The sequence below is a fragment of the Coenobita brevimanus genome, chromosome 67, assembly GCF_032717465.1.
Source record: "Coenobita brevimanus isolate Jiangsu-jjx chromosome 67, ASM3271746v2, whole genome shotgun sequence".
Classification (NCBI taxonomy): domain Eukaryota; kingdom Metazoa; phylum Arthropoda; class Malacostraca; order Decapoda; family Coenobitidae; genus Coenobita; species Coenobita brevimanus.
The window spans coordinates 4,803,468-4,818,396 of record NC_137020.1 but is presented as its reverse complement, the minus strand read 5'-3'; the positions used below and the strand labels follow the sequence as shown (position 1 = coordinate 4,818,396).

Here is a 14,929-nt window from a genome sequence, read left to right as displayed (position 1 = left end):
GGAACTAACCAGGCTGAAAAAGTTAAATAATTGTGAATGTTATACGTCAGGTGTTGCCCACATAATACATTAAAAAAAAAAAAAAAACAGTGCGCGTGGGGGTATGATAATTCTCGCTAGACTTGCGGCATGCAAGATAAATTTTTAGTTTAAATAATTATTTCAGATCATTCTTGTGTATCACATTTTATGTTATATGTCACTGAGCAAATTTTATGGTCACACGTAACCAAGAACATGCAAAGAAAGAAAATTAATAAAACACATGGGAAGCGTTAGTCCTCATGAATGTGGTTTGAATGTGAGGTGTATGAGGTTAAGCTGTGGCAATGTTGGTGGTGGTTGTTGCTGGAAACACTAACATATTATACCGCTTTTACTCTTGCCGGCTCTCCATCTTGAATGCTGAGTTGTAAAAACAGACTACGACTAAAATATGATAATAGCTATTTAACAAGTCCGAAGGGAAGGATGTGAAGCCATAGTGTTGTCTTTTCCCATCACTGACGAACGCTAAATAAGCTGCAAAAGGAAGAAAATCTGGGCCAGGCTTAGGTGAAAAGTGTATAGCTCATATCCGTCATTCTCCAGCAACCACATCGTTAACCCGGAAGCTGTTGATATTGTAAGTATTATTTATTTACATGTTCATAAACCAGAGAGGTCCTAGAAATGAAATTAAGCAGATGCTCCCTTGACAGGTGTTGACATATTTCAGAATATTTTTGTTATGTAAGGAAGAAGGAACCAAAGGCTAGGAACCCGCAAGATTGTTCCCTCCAAGAAAAATTTAAAACAAGGTAACAGAGATCCAAATCCAAGGTTTTTAAAGATTAGAAACACGGGATGCTAAAGCAATTAAGCGATAGTTAGAGAGATGGGATTGGTCACCTTTCTTTGGGACAGGCTGAATGAGAGCATATTTCCAGCAAGTTTTTTGTCTGATATGGGTGAAAGAGAAAAATGGACTCGACATCTATGTATAACATGCTATATATGGATAGTTTTACTGTCTGGGCACGGATTCTTAAGTATGAATCACACATATGAAATTATGTAATAATGCTTGACAAAGAAATCCAGTATGGCTGTCGTGTTATGGAGATGAAAATGGAAACAAGATTAGGTTATGACTGGAGAGTGTTAGAAGGATGATTTTGATGTCCAGCTGTTAGAAAAAAATATAATACTACATAGATGCGGGAGCCTAAGGGCCCTTAAATGGGGCTTTGCTTAAGTCGCCAGAGTCGAAGGCACGACCACTTTAACTTACGTTACCATACTGCTGGACTCAGTGTCTCTGATGTACTCCCCCCCCCTTTTTTTTAATAGCTCTTTTCAGCCCCTATAGCCTAACATCCAAGTATACATAAAATATATATTGTATACATATCGCTAACACAGCTCTAATGAAGAAACCGGCAATGGTTTGCAAATGCCTGGCGGGTTGAGTCGCACAAGGAAAAGTGTTGCGGTGATTGCGAGAGGTTGTGTGTTGCTCCCCCCTCTTCCCCTCATCTCGTCCTTTACATTAGTGACGCATATATATATATATATATATATATATATATATATATATATATATATATATATATATATATATATATATATATATATATATATATATATTGTTCATCATATTCTTATATGGCACAGCAGCAATCATTCTGGTTATTATAGTTTCTAATTCAACATCGAGACTGAAGGCTGAAGCGCCAAAGTGATGAAGGAGTGATAAAGGTGAATATGACATGTTTGGTCTGGCATGTAATTTCATCAGTACATGAATATTCCTCCCTCACGTTACCTTTTGTACACCCACCAAAAAAATTATCGTTACCTCTGGGTGCGATGAACTCTGAAATGATTTGTAAAAGTGAAACTGTGTTCATTTGATACTGGTAGTAGTTCAGAACTCTTGGTCCTTATGTCATATTGTATCACACCACAAGGGTAACGAATATTTTTTTTGTGGGTGTGCATCTAACCTTACTTCAATCCCCATTCCAACCTTTTCTCTGCTGTCATCCAACCCATCCTTGGAGGATGGGTGATGATTATTTTCAATTGTACTATATGGGTAACTTGCTTATCTCACTATGTGGCAAAACAGATAACACTTGAAATAATTAATCTACATTATTACCAAAACCATATGGACATATCAGTACTAACGGTAAGAATATGTAGCTGTTGGCACATATAATGCTCCGTACCAATCAGATATTATGACTGCGACTTCCGGTGTTGTTGCCAAAGCCATCTAACTCGCTACGTCCTCGCGTAGTCCATGATAATATATGGGGGAGCACAATAGCTGGAGGTAATAGTACACTCGCCAACAAAAGTCCTGTTACCTCTCCGTGGGCTTTGAAAATCAGTCTGGTGATTCTACAGAAACTGACACTGATCTTTATTTTATGGAAGGAAGAAGGAACCAAAGCCCACAGATTAGTGTCATCTGTGCCATTTGCTTCGAAAGCAAGAGAGTAAATTTCAAAGACCGTAAACAGAAAAGCAGGAGAGATAACAGGACTTCAATTATCGATAATTCATTCCCCCATTATGTGTACACGACTACCAATATGAGACAAGACCACGGACCATTGTTCATACTTTTCAACCACTTCTATGTTACTGAAAGGCGTAAAGTAACCATAAGTTAGTATCTTAGTTGTGGGAGGGTCCCTGTTCCATCAGATGAGAACAAACCAACTTGAGTGATATTATTACCCAGTGCACCGAATAATACCCCTGGCTCTCCATACACAGATTAGCATCCATCAGTCTGGGACAGTAAGGTAGGTGTTGTCACGTGGGGCCGACGTGTGATAAGTGTCTCTGTCTCAGCCTGTCCCGTCACAAGTGGCGATGGCGACGTGGAGTTCGAGATGGAGGCCCTGGTGGTGGATGGGTCGGTACTTCTGCCTCCTCCACCCCGCCCCCCGCCAGAGAGGAAATGACACTTGGTTCACTCCAGCAGCTACGATCATGGTCATGGTCTCGTCCTGGATCTTCAGACAGCAGCGCCTGACGTCACGTGAGGTGAGATGTAGAGACTATGAGAGGGATGCATTATCGTGAGAGAAAAGTCAAAATATCTTGACTAATTTTAAGAAGTCTTGATTTTCTTTTACAGATCAACAAAAAAGTAAGGAAAAACAAATTAAATAAAAAATTATCCATGCACCCGAATACAGGTGTCCCCCATTAATAAAAAAAAAAATTGGTAACAGTTGGCCTTGAGCGCCGTAGGTTGAAGTTTGGTGGGAAACCATTTTGGTGAATATTCCTCCAAAGGGATACAGTTCGAGAAATAAAAGCATTCTGATTAGTAGTGTGACAGTCCAGTCATGAGCGCTACAAGATCCCCGTGTAGCAAAGGGGGAGGCGTGGGGAGGTGGCACAATGGATGCAACTTCGTCTGAGCATTTGCCATAAAAGTATCTGTAAAATAATCCAAGGGAGGCAACATTCCTTCTTACCTGTAGAGGAGGCAGTTCATTTGCAATTTCAGGGTCATTAATAATTCTTACAGCTTTGTTCTGAATTATGTACACTTGTTTTAGTGCAACCTCTCCACATCCACTCCACAAGGGTTAGCGATATTCCAGCTGAGAACGCACGTCACTTTTGTAAATTACAGTTAACCGCTCGGCAGTGAAATAATTACGGATCCAGTACAATAATCCAAGTTTCTATTAAGCGTTTTAGCAAGTAATCTAATATGAGAGGTCCAACTGACGGTATTGTTAAGAATTTCATTACTTTTAGTGGCAGGAATATTGGTTGCACTGAAGGTAATACAGGAATCACGTAATATCTGTCTATTAGTTAACTGTATAGACTGTATTTGGTTTTCCAAGCACTGAATGAGACATAGTTATTTTATCCCCATTCAGTTATCTTAGATACCGGTAAGGCTTGATTTATGGAGACTGCTGTACTGAGTTAGGAGGTAGAGATATTAAACTTTGTGAATGGGTGTTTTAGTGTGAAGGAACTGTGAAGTGTTGAGTCATCTGCATATGAGTTAATGAGATTATGGGTAATAATCTGATTATGAGATCATTAATATGAACTGGGAACAAAGCTGGAGCCAGGACTGATGCTTTTGGCACGCCGGCATTAACTGAGTGGAAATTGGAATATTTTCTCGTACATCATCTTCTTTTACACTTACCTTTCTGTCGCTGAGATATGAGGAAATCAGTGGAACAAAAGATGATTGACCGTAGCAAGGAGACAGCAGGGCCCGGTGCCAAACTTTCAGAAGCTTTAGAAGTACCAAGGGTTACCGCATGAGTTTCTCCATGTTGGTCAGTTGACTGATGGATGGTATGAGACAAGCGATTACCTGTATCAACAGTGGATATTTCGTAGCGAAAAGCATACTGTCTGCCACTAATTACGTTGGTGGATTCAAGGTATTTAATAATGTGCTTATTAATTACAATCTCAAATACTTTACCAAGAGAAGATGTGATAGCTATTGGTCTGTAATCAAAGGGGTCAGAAGAACTTCCTTTCTTCGGGACTGGGTGGATATAGGCTTCTTTCCATGAATTATGGAATGAAAAAGTACCTATGCATATTGTAAATGTATTAGCTAGAACAGGAGCAAGTTCTGGGAAACACTTCCAAAACGATTGGAGGAAATCTATTTGGACCTGTAGCTTTGTTGGGTAGTAAATCTAGTCCGTATCTTAAGTGGAACAATATCGGGAGAGTCGAGTTCTAGTACAGGGAATTTCCGGCTGACTTCTTGTAAGGCATAATTTCTGGCAAACTTGCTGGCAAGGATATTAGTATTTCTACGCGGGTCGTTTACAAGTATAGTGTTTCCATTAGAAGATATTAGTGGGGGAATGGGTGGTGACTTGTTAATGTTATTTTTGAGAGAAGAGAGTTGACCAGAATATTCTACTGTCATTAGGATCACTTAATAGTCTGGATGCATGATTATGAAGAAAGTTTGATTTAGCGAGATTTATTACTGCTTTTGCATGGTTTCTTGCAGTTTTAAATTGACTGAGTGATTTGGCTGCTGTTTTACTTTAAGGAAAAGTTATGTGCTAAGGACTTTTGGGTCGTTGCTCTGACACAATTGCTATCACACCATTTTAGGAAGTCCGACCTTCTAGTAAACTGTCGTTTGGGTATGAACAATTTCATACCAGCTTGTATTAAGTCACTAATGTGAGACTGGGTAGAACTGGTGTCAGATTTTTTTTTTTTCTTTACGTGTCCGATTCTGGGCCAAGGCTTCAGAACCTATTTCTCAGGAGCAGTGCCTTATCCCAAAGCCCAGTAGTCCTCCTGCACCTCCACATCTCACCACTTCGGCGCTAACACTCATCATCCATACTGAATACATGCTAGGGTTATCTCATTCAAGACTGGTGTATTGGTATTAGCCGGGGTATTTTTATGACATGTCGGCGGGACATCTGGTAGATCAGGAAAGTCTGCTTTTAGGAAATTCAAATCTTTAAACTGTTCCCTGCCCCAGCCGGGATTCGATCCTGGGTCCATTAGGACTGCAGGCCGCCTCTCTACCGACTCAGCCACCGTCTCTGGAAAAAAAAGACTGTTAGTCTGAGTGTCAAAACTTAAATAGTATTCAGTATTAGTCAAGATAAGTCAAGGTTGCTCCCGTGGTATTCTGACTGATTTTGGGTGATCGTCACTGCTCCATACTGTATATAGTTGCTTCGTGTTGACTTCATGGACTAAGTACAACCTGGAATGGTGAATTACACATTGCAGTGGACGCCAGCCGAAAAGGGTGGTGGCAGCTCTTCGGGAGTGGTGACTAGCCTGCTCGTGGAATGCTGCCTTGCAATGGTGAGCGGGCTTGAATACTGCTTCAGTAAGTGGGGCCATACATACTAGAAGGGCCAATTACCAGCAGTCAGTCTAAAATTACTCCCCCCCAGCCACTGAGGGGGCAAAACAACCCAACTCGGTGCCAGTCCCCAGCCCGGATAAATGGGGAGGGTTACCAAAACCAAATACACTGACCCTAAACAAAAGTGGGAAGAGATGAAAGAAAAAGAAGAAAATGAATGGACGCCAGTTTGATGTATGTTGTATGAACTGCGGGTTTAATACAGCGTGATGTGGTTAAATCAGACGTGTAACACCAAGCAGATGTTTTGTTACGTCGACATTTTCCTGAAGCTAATGATTGGGTCAAAATTGAATTTCACTTTCATTTCCCGCAAAAACGCCCATCTTTGAGCCCGAGGTGCCTTTCGTTTACCATACTACTACTCCCACATAATCAGGCACGGATGTGGGGGGGGAGGACCTGGGGGCGAACAGACCCGTTTTCGGCAGGCAAGTGATTAGTAATGATATTAGAACAATGTGTTTTGCCAAAATATATGCATTCTATTTTGCAATTGCCTATATTGTTGTGATCCTAAGGTTAAAACAAATAAAGAATGCGAATTTTTATTATTTAAGTGCCTTAAGAATTAATTCTGCAGAGATCACGCCCCTCCCCCTCCCCTCCCTTTCCAAAGTGCTGAATCCGGCCCAGCACGATAATACTCAGCTTGGGGGAGGCTAAATAAAGGTTAAGGGGAGACGTTAAGTAAAGATTTCCTTAACCTTTATGGTGTACAAGAGATTTCTCATCTGATAAATATGGATGGATATACAGTAGGATATAAATATGTAAATAAATAATTACAGTAATTACAAATAATATATAAACATATAAGACACCGTACAGAAAGAGTTAATATGGTGGGACTGAGTTTGAGTGGGAGAACAGATAAACAGACAATGTCAATAACACCCCTACATGTTTATAATATCGTACGTTGAAGCATAACTCTAACGCAGTGCTGGAGGACGATGTGAGCTAATCTGCCGGGAGGGACTGGTGACATTACATTGCTGTGAGGTGATTGGTATTGTAATATGAGTGACTTACAGTTTCAGGCGGAACATAATTAATCATCCAGCCTTGAACAATATAATCCTTTGACACATTTGCCACTCGAGCTGGTGAAACATGATTCGAACCGGTTTCATTAACAACCTTTTGAATCGAATATTATTTTGTCAGTTATTTTTTTCTTAATCCCACCACGCCATTACTTCTGTCTTAGGGAACACATTTTGTAGTGAGGGTGTGTGTAAAGCTCAGTCTTGTCCCCCACAGGTAAAAGTCTTAATATAATCGTGTAAGGGTAGCCAGAGTATGATGAAGACTACATATTGGAGGAAGTGGTTCAAGATTATAGCTGGAGCTCTTTGGGTTACGATATTGAGGCCCGTATTCTCGTTGGGTAAGGAGGCTCCCTAGCACCTCTCCCTTAGCAATTTATTTTTGGATATGGCTAGTTAATATCCTTTTGTACGTTATTTATGCAGAGTATAGCGATATTGGAAGGCTTACATTACTCAGAATAGGACAGTAAGGTGTAATGAGCAAAATAAGTCGCTTAGGAAAGGGTGTCGGGGAGCTTACATAACCGACGAGAATACCAGTCGGAGTGATGGTAGTCACAAATACTATTCTCTTTTCGCTTTAATCTGGCCTAGTTTTTCTACCCCGTCTTCACTGCTGTATTGTAACAAGAAATTGGCGCTACAGTGTGATGCTAGTCACAAAGAAGTGCTGTGTAAAGATTTAGAGCCGTAGCATTGTCTTTTTTTTTTTTTTTTTTTTTTTTTTTGAGCTAAGCGAAATTATCTGCAAAAAACGAAACTCTCATTAAAGGTAAGGCGAAACAACAACACTGGGAATGCAAATGAGGGAATCTGCAGTTATGAAGCTTTAATCGAACTGAGAGAGAGAGAGAGAGAGAGAGAGAGAGAGAGAGAGAGAGAGAGAGAGAGAGAGAGAGAGAGATTTAACCGATATTACTGATTAAACTCATCCTACATTACTTGGGCCTAAAATTGACATCTCCGCATCATGTTTGCTGAATTGTAGCACGGGATTAGCACTGGAAATTGATGCTAGTCACGAAGATGTGCTGTGGAAGGAATGTACAGTCATGGTATTGCCTCATTCAGCCACAGAGCTACGTGAACTGATCTGTAAAGGAACGAATATCTGGGTCTAGTTAACATGAAAGGAGTATAGTTTACCAAGATAGGAGCGAATTATAGCGATTTAAAGACAGACTCGATCCCTTCACTCTGATTGTATATTTTTCATTTTTGCACTGTCATTAGACCATTTTATTCAAGAACTTTACTCAACAGTATTTGTGAAGGGACTAACAAGGATATGTCTCTCCCTACAGGTCAAAAAATCTCTTCAGACTTGAATAATACTGTGTGGTAGCAGCAACAAGTACAAAGACATTAGATGCGGAAGCTTCAGGGCCTTTCATCATTCTAGAAACCCGAAAGTCGTTAGTGAGTGACAGACGGAAAGCCTGATTCCTGGAGATGTAATAATAATAAAAATGATAACGTACTGCATACCATCGAGTTAAAAGGGACAGGGAGTAACTAACTTAAACTGTTAATGAAACAAATGGCCACAGTCAACCCCTTCCCAGGTTTCAACCACATCATTCCGAAGACCTAATTCATATATTAATTTGCTAGTTACTGATGATTTTATTTGTGTGCTCTGTTAGTGAGGTATTAAGTGAGAGTTATTTTTCTAACCTCTCTAAGGTGAATATAAACATTTGGCTGTTGCAGGAGTGATACCTTCTATAAAATAATAAGCATTGTCTGTCCTTAAGAGTTTGTCCAGTTACTCTCCTAGACGCTTGGATTGATTTTGATGAAACTGCAGGAACACTTCTTACTGCCCCAGATTTTATATAAGCTATTTTGGTTTCAAAAGTCCGAAAATAATGTATTTGCGAAATCATTAGTTACCCCTTGATAGTTCTTTCTCTGTAACCGAGCCATGTCCATTTTCTCCGAGCCTTACCACACACAAGCTTATGCATACATAGTGAGTTCACTTAAGCAATATATATGTGTAGGCCGCCGTAGGAGGCCTTACGCCTACATAAATGATACCTAAATTGAAGAGGACAACTTTTTAGCTAAGCTATGCGAACGTTGCCAAATGCTTAGGCTAATGCTGCATGATTTTTAAAATCTCAGGGACAGTCCCTGGAACATATTAAATTAATTAATTACCTAATTCAGTAAGGATGATAGTTTTAATTAAAATATAGTTTGCCCCAAATAACATAAGCTTATATTCAGATTAAAAAAAAAAAAACAGCCAAAGGGTTGACTCCTTATAGCACCAGGCTTCTTATTTATTGACTTATTTTATTATTATTATTATTATTATTATAATTAAACAAGAAAGTCTTTTCTAACAGGATGGGTTAACCCCTATGTGCCAGGGGTTTTCTGACATTGCCCACTCCTCCCTACGGGAGATTTCCATGATTTTCGAAAAAAAAAATACCCTTATTCAAGCCCCAATATCAGCCAAACTATAATAGCTAAAGAAAAAAGTAAAAATATGTAAGACTCACCAACTCTTCCTCTTTCAATTGGAAATATCCCAGGTCTCCAGGTGGTCTTGTCAATGAGTAAGGATAAGTTAAACATGACTGTTTTTTCTTGTTTTCGTGGGCTGTTACCGAGCATGTGCCACTGGCAGCCATCTTGGACTCGCTGGCTAGCATTGGCAGCACTGACCGGAGTGGTGATTGTAACACTGCCAGGCCCTCCTTCGAGGAAACTTGGAATTTTCCACTCAGTCTTCGACTTTTCTTTACTCACCACCATAAGGATGAGTCATCACCCTGTTCATGTGGCTCCCCACAGGGGTTTCCGCCCGTTTCATAGTGCCACTATGCCCAGCAGGTGTGTGGGAAAAGAATAACTCTGATTTTTTATACTCACTTCTCGCACCAATTATAATTTCCCTCTTCTACGGCTCTTCTATTTGCACTTGACATCACGATTACGGGTAACCGCACTTCGCGAAGTAAATGCTGTGGCTGTTTCACGCAGTATGGTTGAGTATGAGGTAACTGCTTGTACTAAAATTGTGACTGATTTGTACTAATCTGGGGTATTATGAAAATATTACTGTTATATACAACTTACATTTTTTGTACTTCACAAATACGCTTATTCTCACATATTCACCATTATTTTCTGAGTAACAAGGGAAAAAATTTTATTATAGCCAATCAGGTCATATTCTTTCTTGCCAGTACTCTCCTGGTTTTCTTTCATGTAGCGGGTAGGGTTACTCAAGGTATTTCAAATCATTCTTTCACAAATAACCATAAACAGTAACACTTATTTCATTGCACTTGTACAATGTTCTGTAAAACATTTATAACACTTACTAGATGTTACCTTTATCTTACATTTAACTTATGTACAAAAAAAAAAAAAAAAAAAAAAAACTATATAAATTTTCCCACACATGTGCTCAGTCACAGCCCTTTTCCCGACGGTAAGGGCAGAACTTTCGCGGGGTCGATGGTGCACTCAGCCTCGCGTGTGGGGGAGCAGAATCGGATGAGGAAGACATCACTCTACACTTTACCAGTGTCATGTACAGGTGGAGCTGCACATCAGTGGGGTACCTAAGGTACCTACCTACCCCATGGTTGTCATAAAAAATGGTCACAGGTTCAAAGCGTGGCAGGAAGATGCTTGTGGCTATACACAACAACCGGCGTTGCTCCGTGCCCAAAACCGTGACTGCTAAACATGTCAGCAGGTGTGTAGGGGTTAATTATATATTTCACTGACCCCACCCCACCCCTGTCCTCAGGACAAGGGGTTTCCCCGTAACGTGAATAAATTGGTCCATTGCTGGCAGGAATATTATATGAAAGACGTTCTCGGGCTAAAAGGGTAAAATAAGCCCCTGTTGCCTTGGATAACAAGTACAGGTAAGTTATCTTCCCCCTGCCTACGACCACTAGAGTTTTTAGTCCTCCTCAGCCATGACCACTCATTATAGCATTTTCTTGTCACTTTGGATGATTTTATTCAACTCAAAATTATTTCACTAACCAAAGCAATTATTTGTAATCTTCAGGGTAAATGGGTAAGCAGCCTTCCTTATAAACGAAAGTAGAGTGTCACACGTGGGAGGGGGTGACTGTAAACTACAAGCTGCAGCACGTTATTCGCCAAAGTGTTTATGTAGTAAAACCTATATGCACTTTCCCTTGGTCTGAAGGAAAGATTTAAGGCCGGGTCACACGAGCACTTTTTTCGGCAATAAATAATCGGCAATATACAGCCAAACCGATTTTGTGAGAATATGAAGCCGAGTCTGGTCACACGTAGTTAGCCAGGTTTGTTCCTGATTTCGGCTCAACTGTTTATTCGGTGCCAGACCGAGTCGTACGTGAACAATAACAAGCTGAAGCAGGTCTGTTTGATTTGACTGGAGGGGGTAGACAACATCACAGATATGGATGATAATATAGCTGCTTATGCTATGTTATTACTTCTGGTATTTAAAATTAATTAGATTAGTAACAGAAGTTAGACCATTGTGCATCAAAGTTTTTTTTTTCTGGTTATGCCTACGATAGAAATGAGCCCAAAATGAGCCCTATATTGCATTTATATCATTTGTGGCATCAAGACAGGTGAAGTAATGTGGGATTAGGTTAGATTAGTACCCAGCATGTGCAACAATTATTTTTTAGGTGTGTTTCATATGTAAATTGTTCTCACCTCCATTTAGCTGTGAGAGTTCTGGGTATTCTTCCATGAGAGTGGCTGCAATGTTGTTGAAAATCTCCTGCCTCAGCTTGATTTTGTGATAAAGAGGATCTCTTGGGTCCCACAGACATGGATTCTGCCTCACATATTCAAGTAATGAGGCCTCAGAAGACCGACACCAAGCCATTTTCTTCTTTATGTTTGCCATCGCGAATTGTTTTGAAGAGATGTTCACTTGGAGTTTGCTGCACGCTGGTACACCTTTGTTTTTCGTACTGTGACTGTCTTGCTTTCAGTTTAAACAATAGATTGTATAATTTTTGGATACTGTGCCTGTACTTGCATCAATAGCTGACATAAAATAGCATTTTTAAACAAAACTTTTTTAATCTCACACAACAGGTCTCTATGATTGTCTTCTCACAATACTGTACAGAGGTCAAGACAGTACTCACTATGTCTGCCACCCTCACATATATATAATATAACTTTTTAATGAGCATTGGCTTGATTAATCATATATAAAAGCTTCACAAATTTCTCAGGTGGAGCATCAGTTGTCAATTCTGCTCCGTAGTATTGCTGAAAATCGGCAATAAAAGACGGACACGACCGACTCGCCAAAATATCGGCAATTCTAGCCGAGTGTCAGCCGAGTTTGTGTTGCCGGCTATTTATTGCCGAAAAAAGTGCTCGTGTGACCCGGGCTTTACACAAAACTTGAGAATGAGGTAGATGTGGTACTCTATACCATTGATAATAATAACAACAACAACAACAATAATAATAATTATGATAGTAATAATAATAATAATAATAATAGTCTGGCACATGTGCCCATGGGAATTCGTACACCGAGGGCCTGGTGTTGAGGCATCATCTTGCCAGCTTCCTGTCCCTCCTTGGTGAAAAGGGAAAATTCACTGTACTAAGGAAAATGGGGGGGGGGGTAAAAAGAACTTTTATGACATTTCCCTGTTTGAAATGGCTGATCTTTGTATTGGTATAACACAAGTGTCTTAGATATATTTCACATAATCTAAATACACAGATGTCCCAGTCTACGTTTAATTTCAGGCAATGCATGTGTTGTTGCAGGAAAAAGAAGAGAGGGTGAAAGGAGTGTGCATGCCTGCTGGTTGACAACTGGGACGGCGAGTGGCCTGGCTGAAGCGACTGAGGTGGGTGGGGAGGTAGGATGGGAGGCGAGTGCAGACGGGGCCCCCCAAAAGGTTCCTCTGACCTTTCCTTCTCACTTCTCTCCGTGACTCCCTCGTCCTCGTCTGTAATATGGTTGTTGTCATACCATACAACTTTTGCATCTTGTCTCAGATGTATAGGATCCTCGTCCGCTTCAAACTCGTTTTCCAGTGTTTCCCAGAGGGCGTTATATGTGTTTTCGAGAGACTTTGAAGAGAGCCACTAGAAGGGGCTGATGAAATACATTGACACTTCAGGCTCCTATGACTCACTTTTGGCTGAATGAAACAATGTAGTATCCGCGGAAAGTGGCCCTGCAATACGAATATTAAAAGGAGTATAAATAAAAGTAAGAAGCAACGGACCTAGTGGCCCTTTCGAGACTTACAGGCAAGATTATACCTAATGCCCTTTCGAGACTGTTACACACAAGATTATATCTTATTCTGTGCGCAGAAGATAAGGATAGCAATACAGGAGGCTCTCAGCTCTTATGACTCAGTCTCCTGAATAAAATCGTCTAACGTTATCCGGAAGAAATACTAACATGGAAAACGTAGGAGTTAATGGTACCTTTACTAACTCTCCTTGGCACCTGTGACCTACTCTGAATGTGTAAAATCATCTGGGTTGGCTGGAATAACACACAAAAGTTGATCTGACCATTAAAAGGTTAATAAACCAATATTACTGTGCAGGTCTTGTGCCATCGTACTACATAGACCGTATTGTTAAATCTGAGGACGCAAAGATGTCGACAGTTTCCTAATTATTTACATGAGTACTGGAACATGATTGTGGCGATGATAGAACAGCCTGGCCTCCCTGTATCACTAGACAACACTGTAATGTGAGATGCAGCTGATCTCATCTTACATTTACAGCTGTACCAAAAATGACCCTCAAATTTCAGGGTTTTGCTCACTCTGTGCACTGTTTTTATACCTCGGTCTCTACATCAGAGATCGAATTTCCAGATCCAGTGTTCAATATACTGGTAACACATCAAAACAGCATAAGCTAAGTGAAGCACAAGCAGAAACCAACGAAAATATATGAATAGATAAATAAATAAATAAACGATATACAGAATTAATCTTAATCCCATTACAGTGAGGGATTGACTTCTAAGCTCGATAAATCCTCTAGTGACGGAAGAGATTAAAATGGCTCAAGAGAATTGGAGGTAGGGATTAGGCAGCAGACCCCCCAACACACACACACACACACACACACACACACACACACACACACACACACACACACACACACACACACACACACACACACACACACACACACACACACACACCACATTATCACACATTCACGCCTCTCATACACACCAAACATAACAAAATCACACATAGCCACAAATCACACAACAAAGTCACACCATCAATCCATACACCACACCAGACACATCCACACTTCACACTGCTGCATCTCACGCTTCCTCATACCGTAAATAGATGTAAACGTAGGACGTACCGTATGTTCCTCTTTCAGGCGTTTATAGAGTACATACGGATCCAAGTCAGCCCTTCGCTGGTGTTTTTATCATGTAAATGTGGACTCCAGATCAATATATAAAAACTGCCCACTACTTGAGGTCCTCTTGCTGTGTCTGCCATCACTAGGTATACATATCATTGTGGAAATTCGTGAAAAAAAAAAAAAAAAAACTAAGATCCAGTCCCTTGTTGTCCTGTACACGGTTTAAATGATGGGGAAGAAGATCAGTTACATTTTGATGCACAAACTTGTCATGAAGGCTCCCTAAGTCCTCTTCCTACGTGATTTATTTTTGGCCAATATCGTTTTGTAAGTTATTTATGCAAAATATGGTCATACCCAAATGGTTTTAATAACTCAGAAGAGGACAGCAAGGTGTAATAAGCAAAATGATTAGCCACGGAAGAGGTGTTAAAGAGCTTCCTTAACTTGAGAGAATGCTCACCATTATGGCAAAGGACTTAATCAGTATTCTTTCATAATATGCTGTCAAGACTGATATTTTTTAGTTATATATATATATATATATATATATATATATATATATAAGAGAGAGAGAGAG

The 14,929-nt window shown here is 40.1% G+C and overlaps 1 protein-coding gene across 1 annotated transcript in view; it reads left to right on the top strand.

Annotated features, from left to right (window-relative positions):
- The window catches only part of LOC145405498 (nephrin-like), a 134,785-nt gene extending 131,822 nt beyond the window's left edge, over window positions 1–2,963 (top strand). The window contains exon 16 of the mRNA XM_080276847.1: window positions 2,851–2,963. Within this exon, the coding sequence (XP_080132973.1) occupies window positions 2,851–2,963 (113 nt within the window). The remainder of the gene's footprint in view (window positions 1–2,850) is intronic.
- Window positions 2,964–14,929: the final 11,966 nt, after the last annotated feature.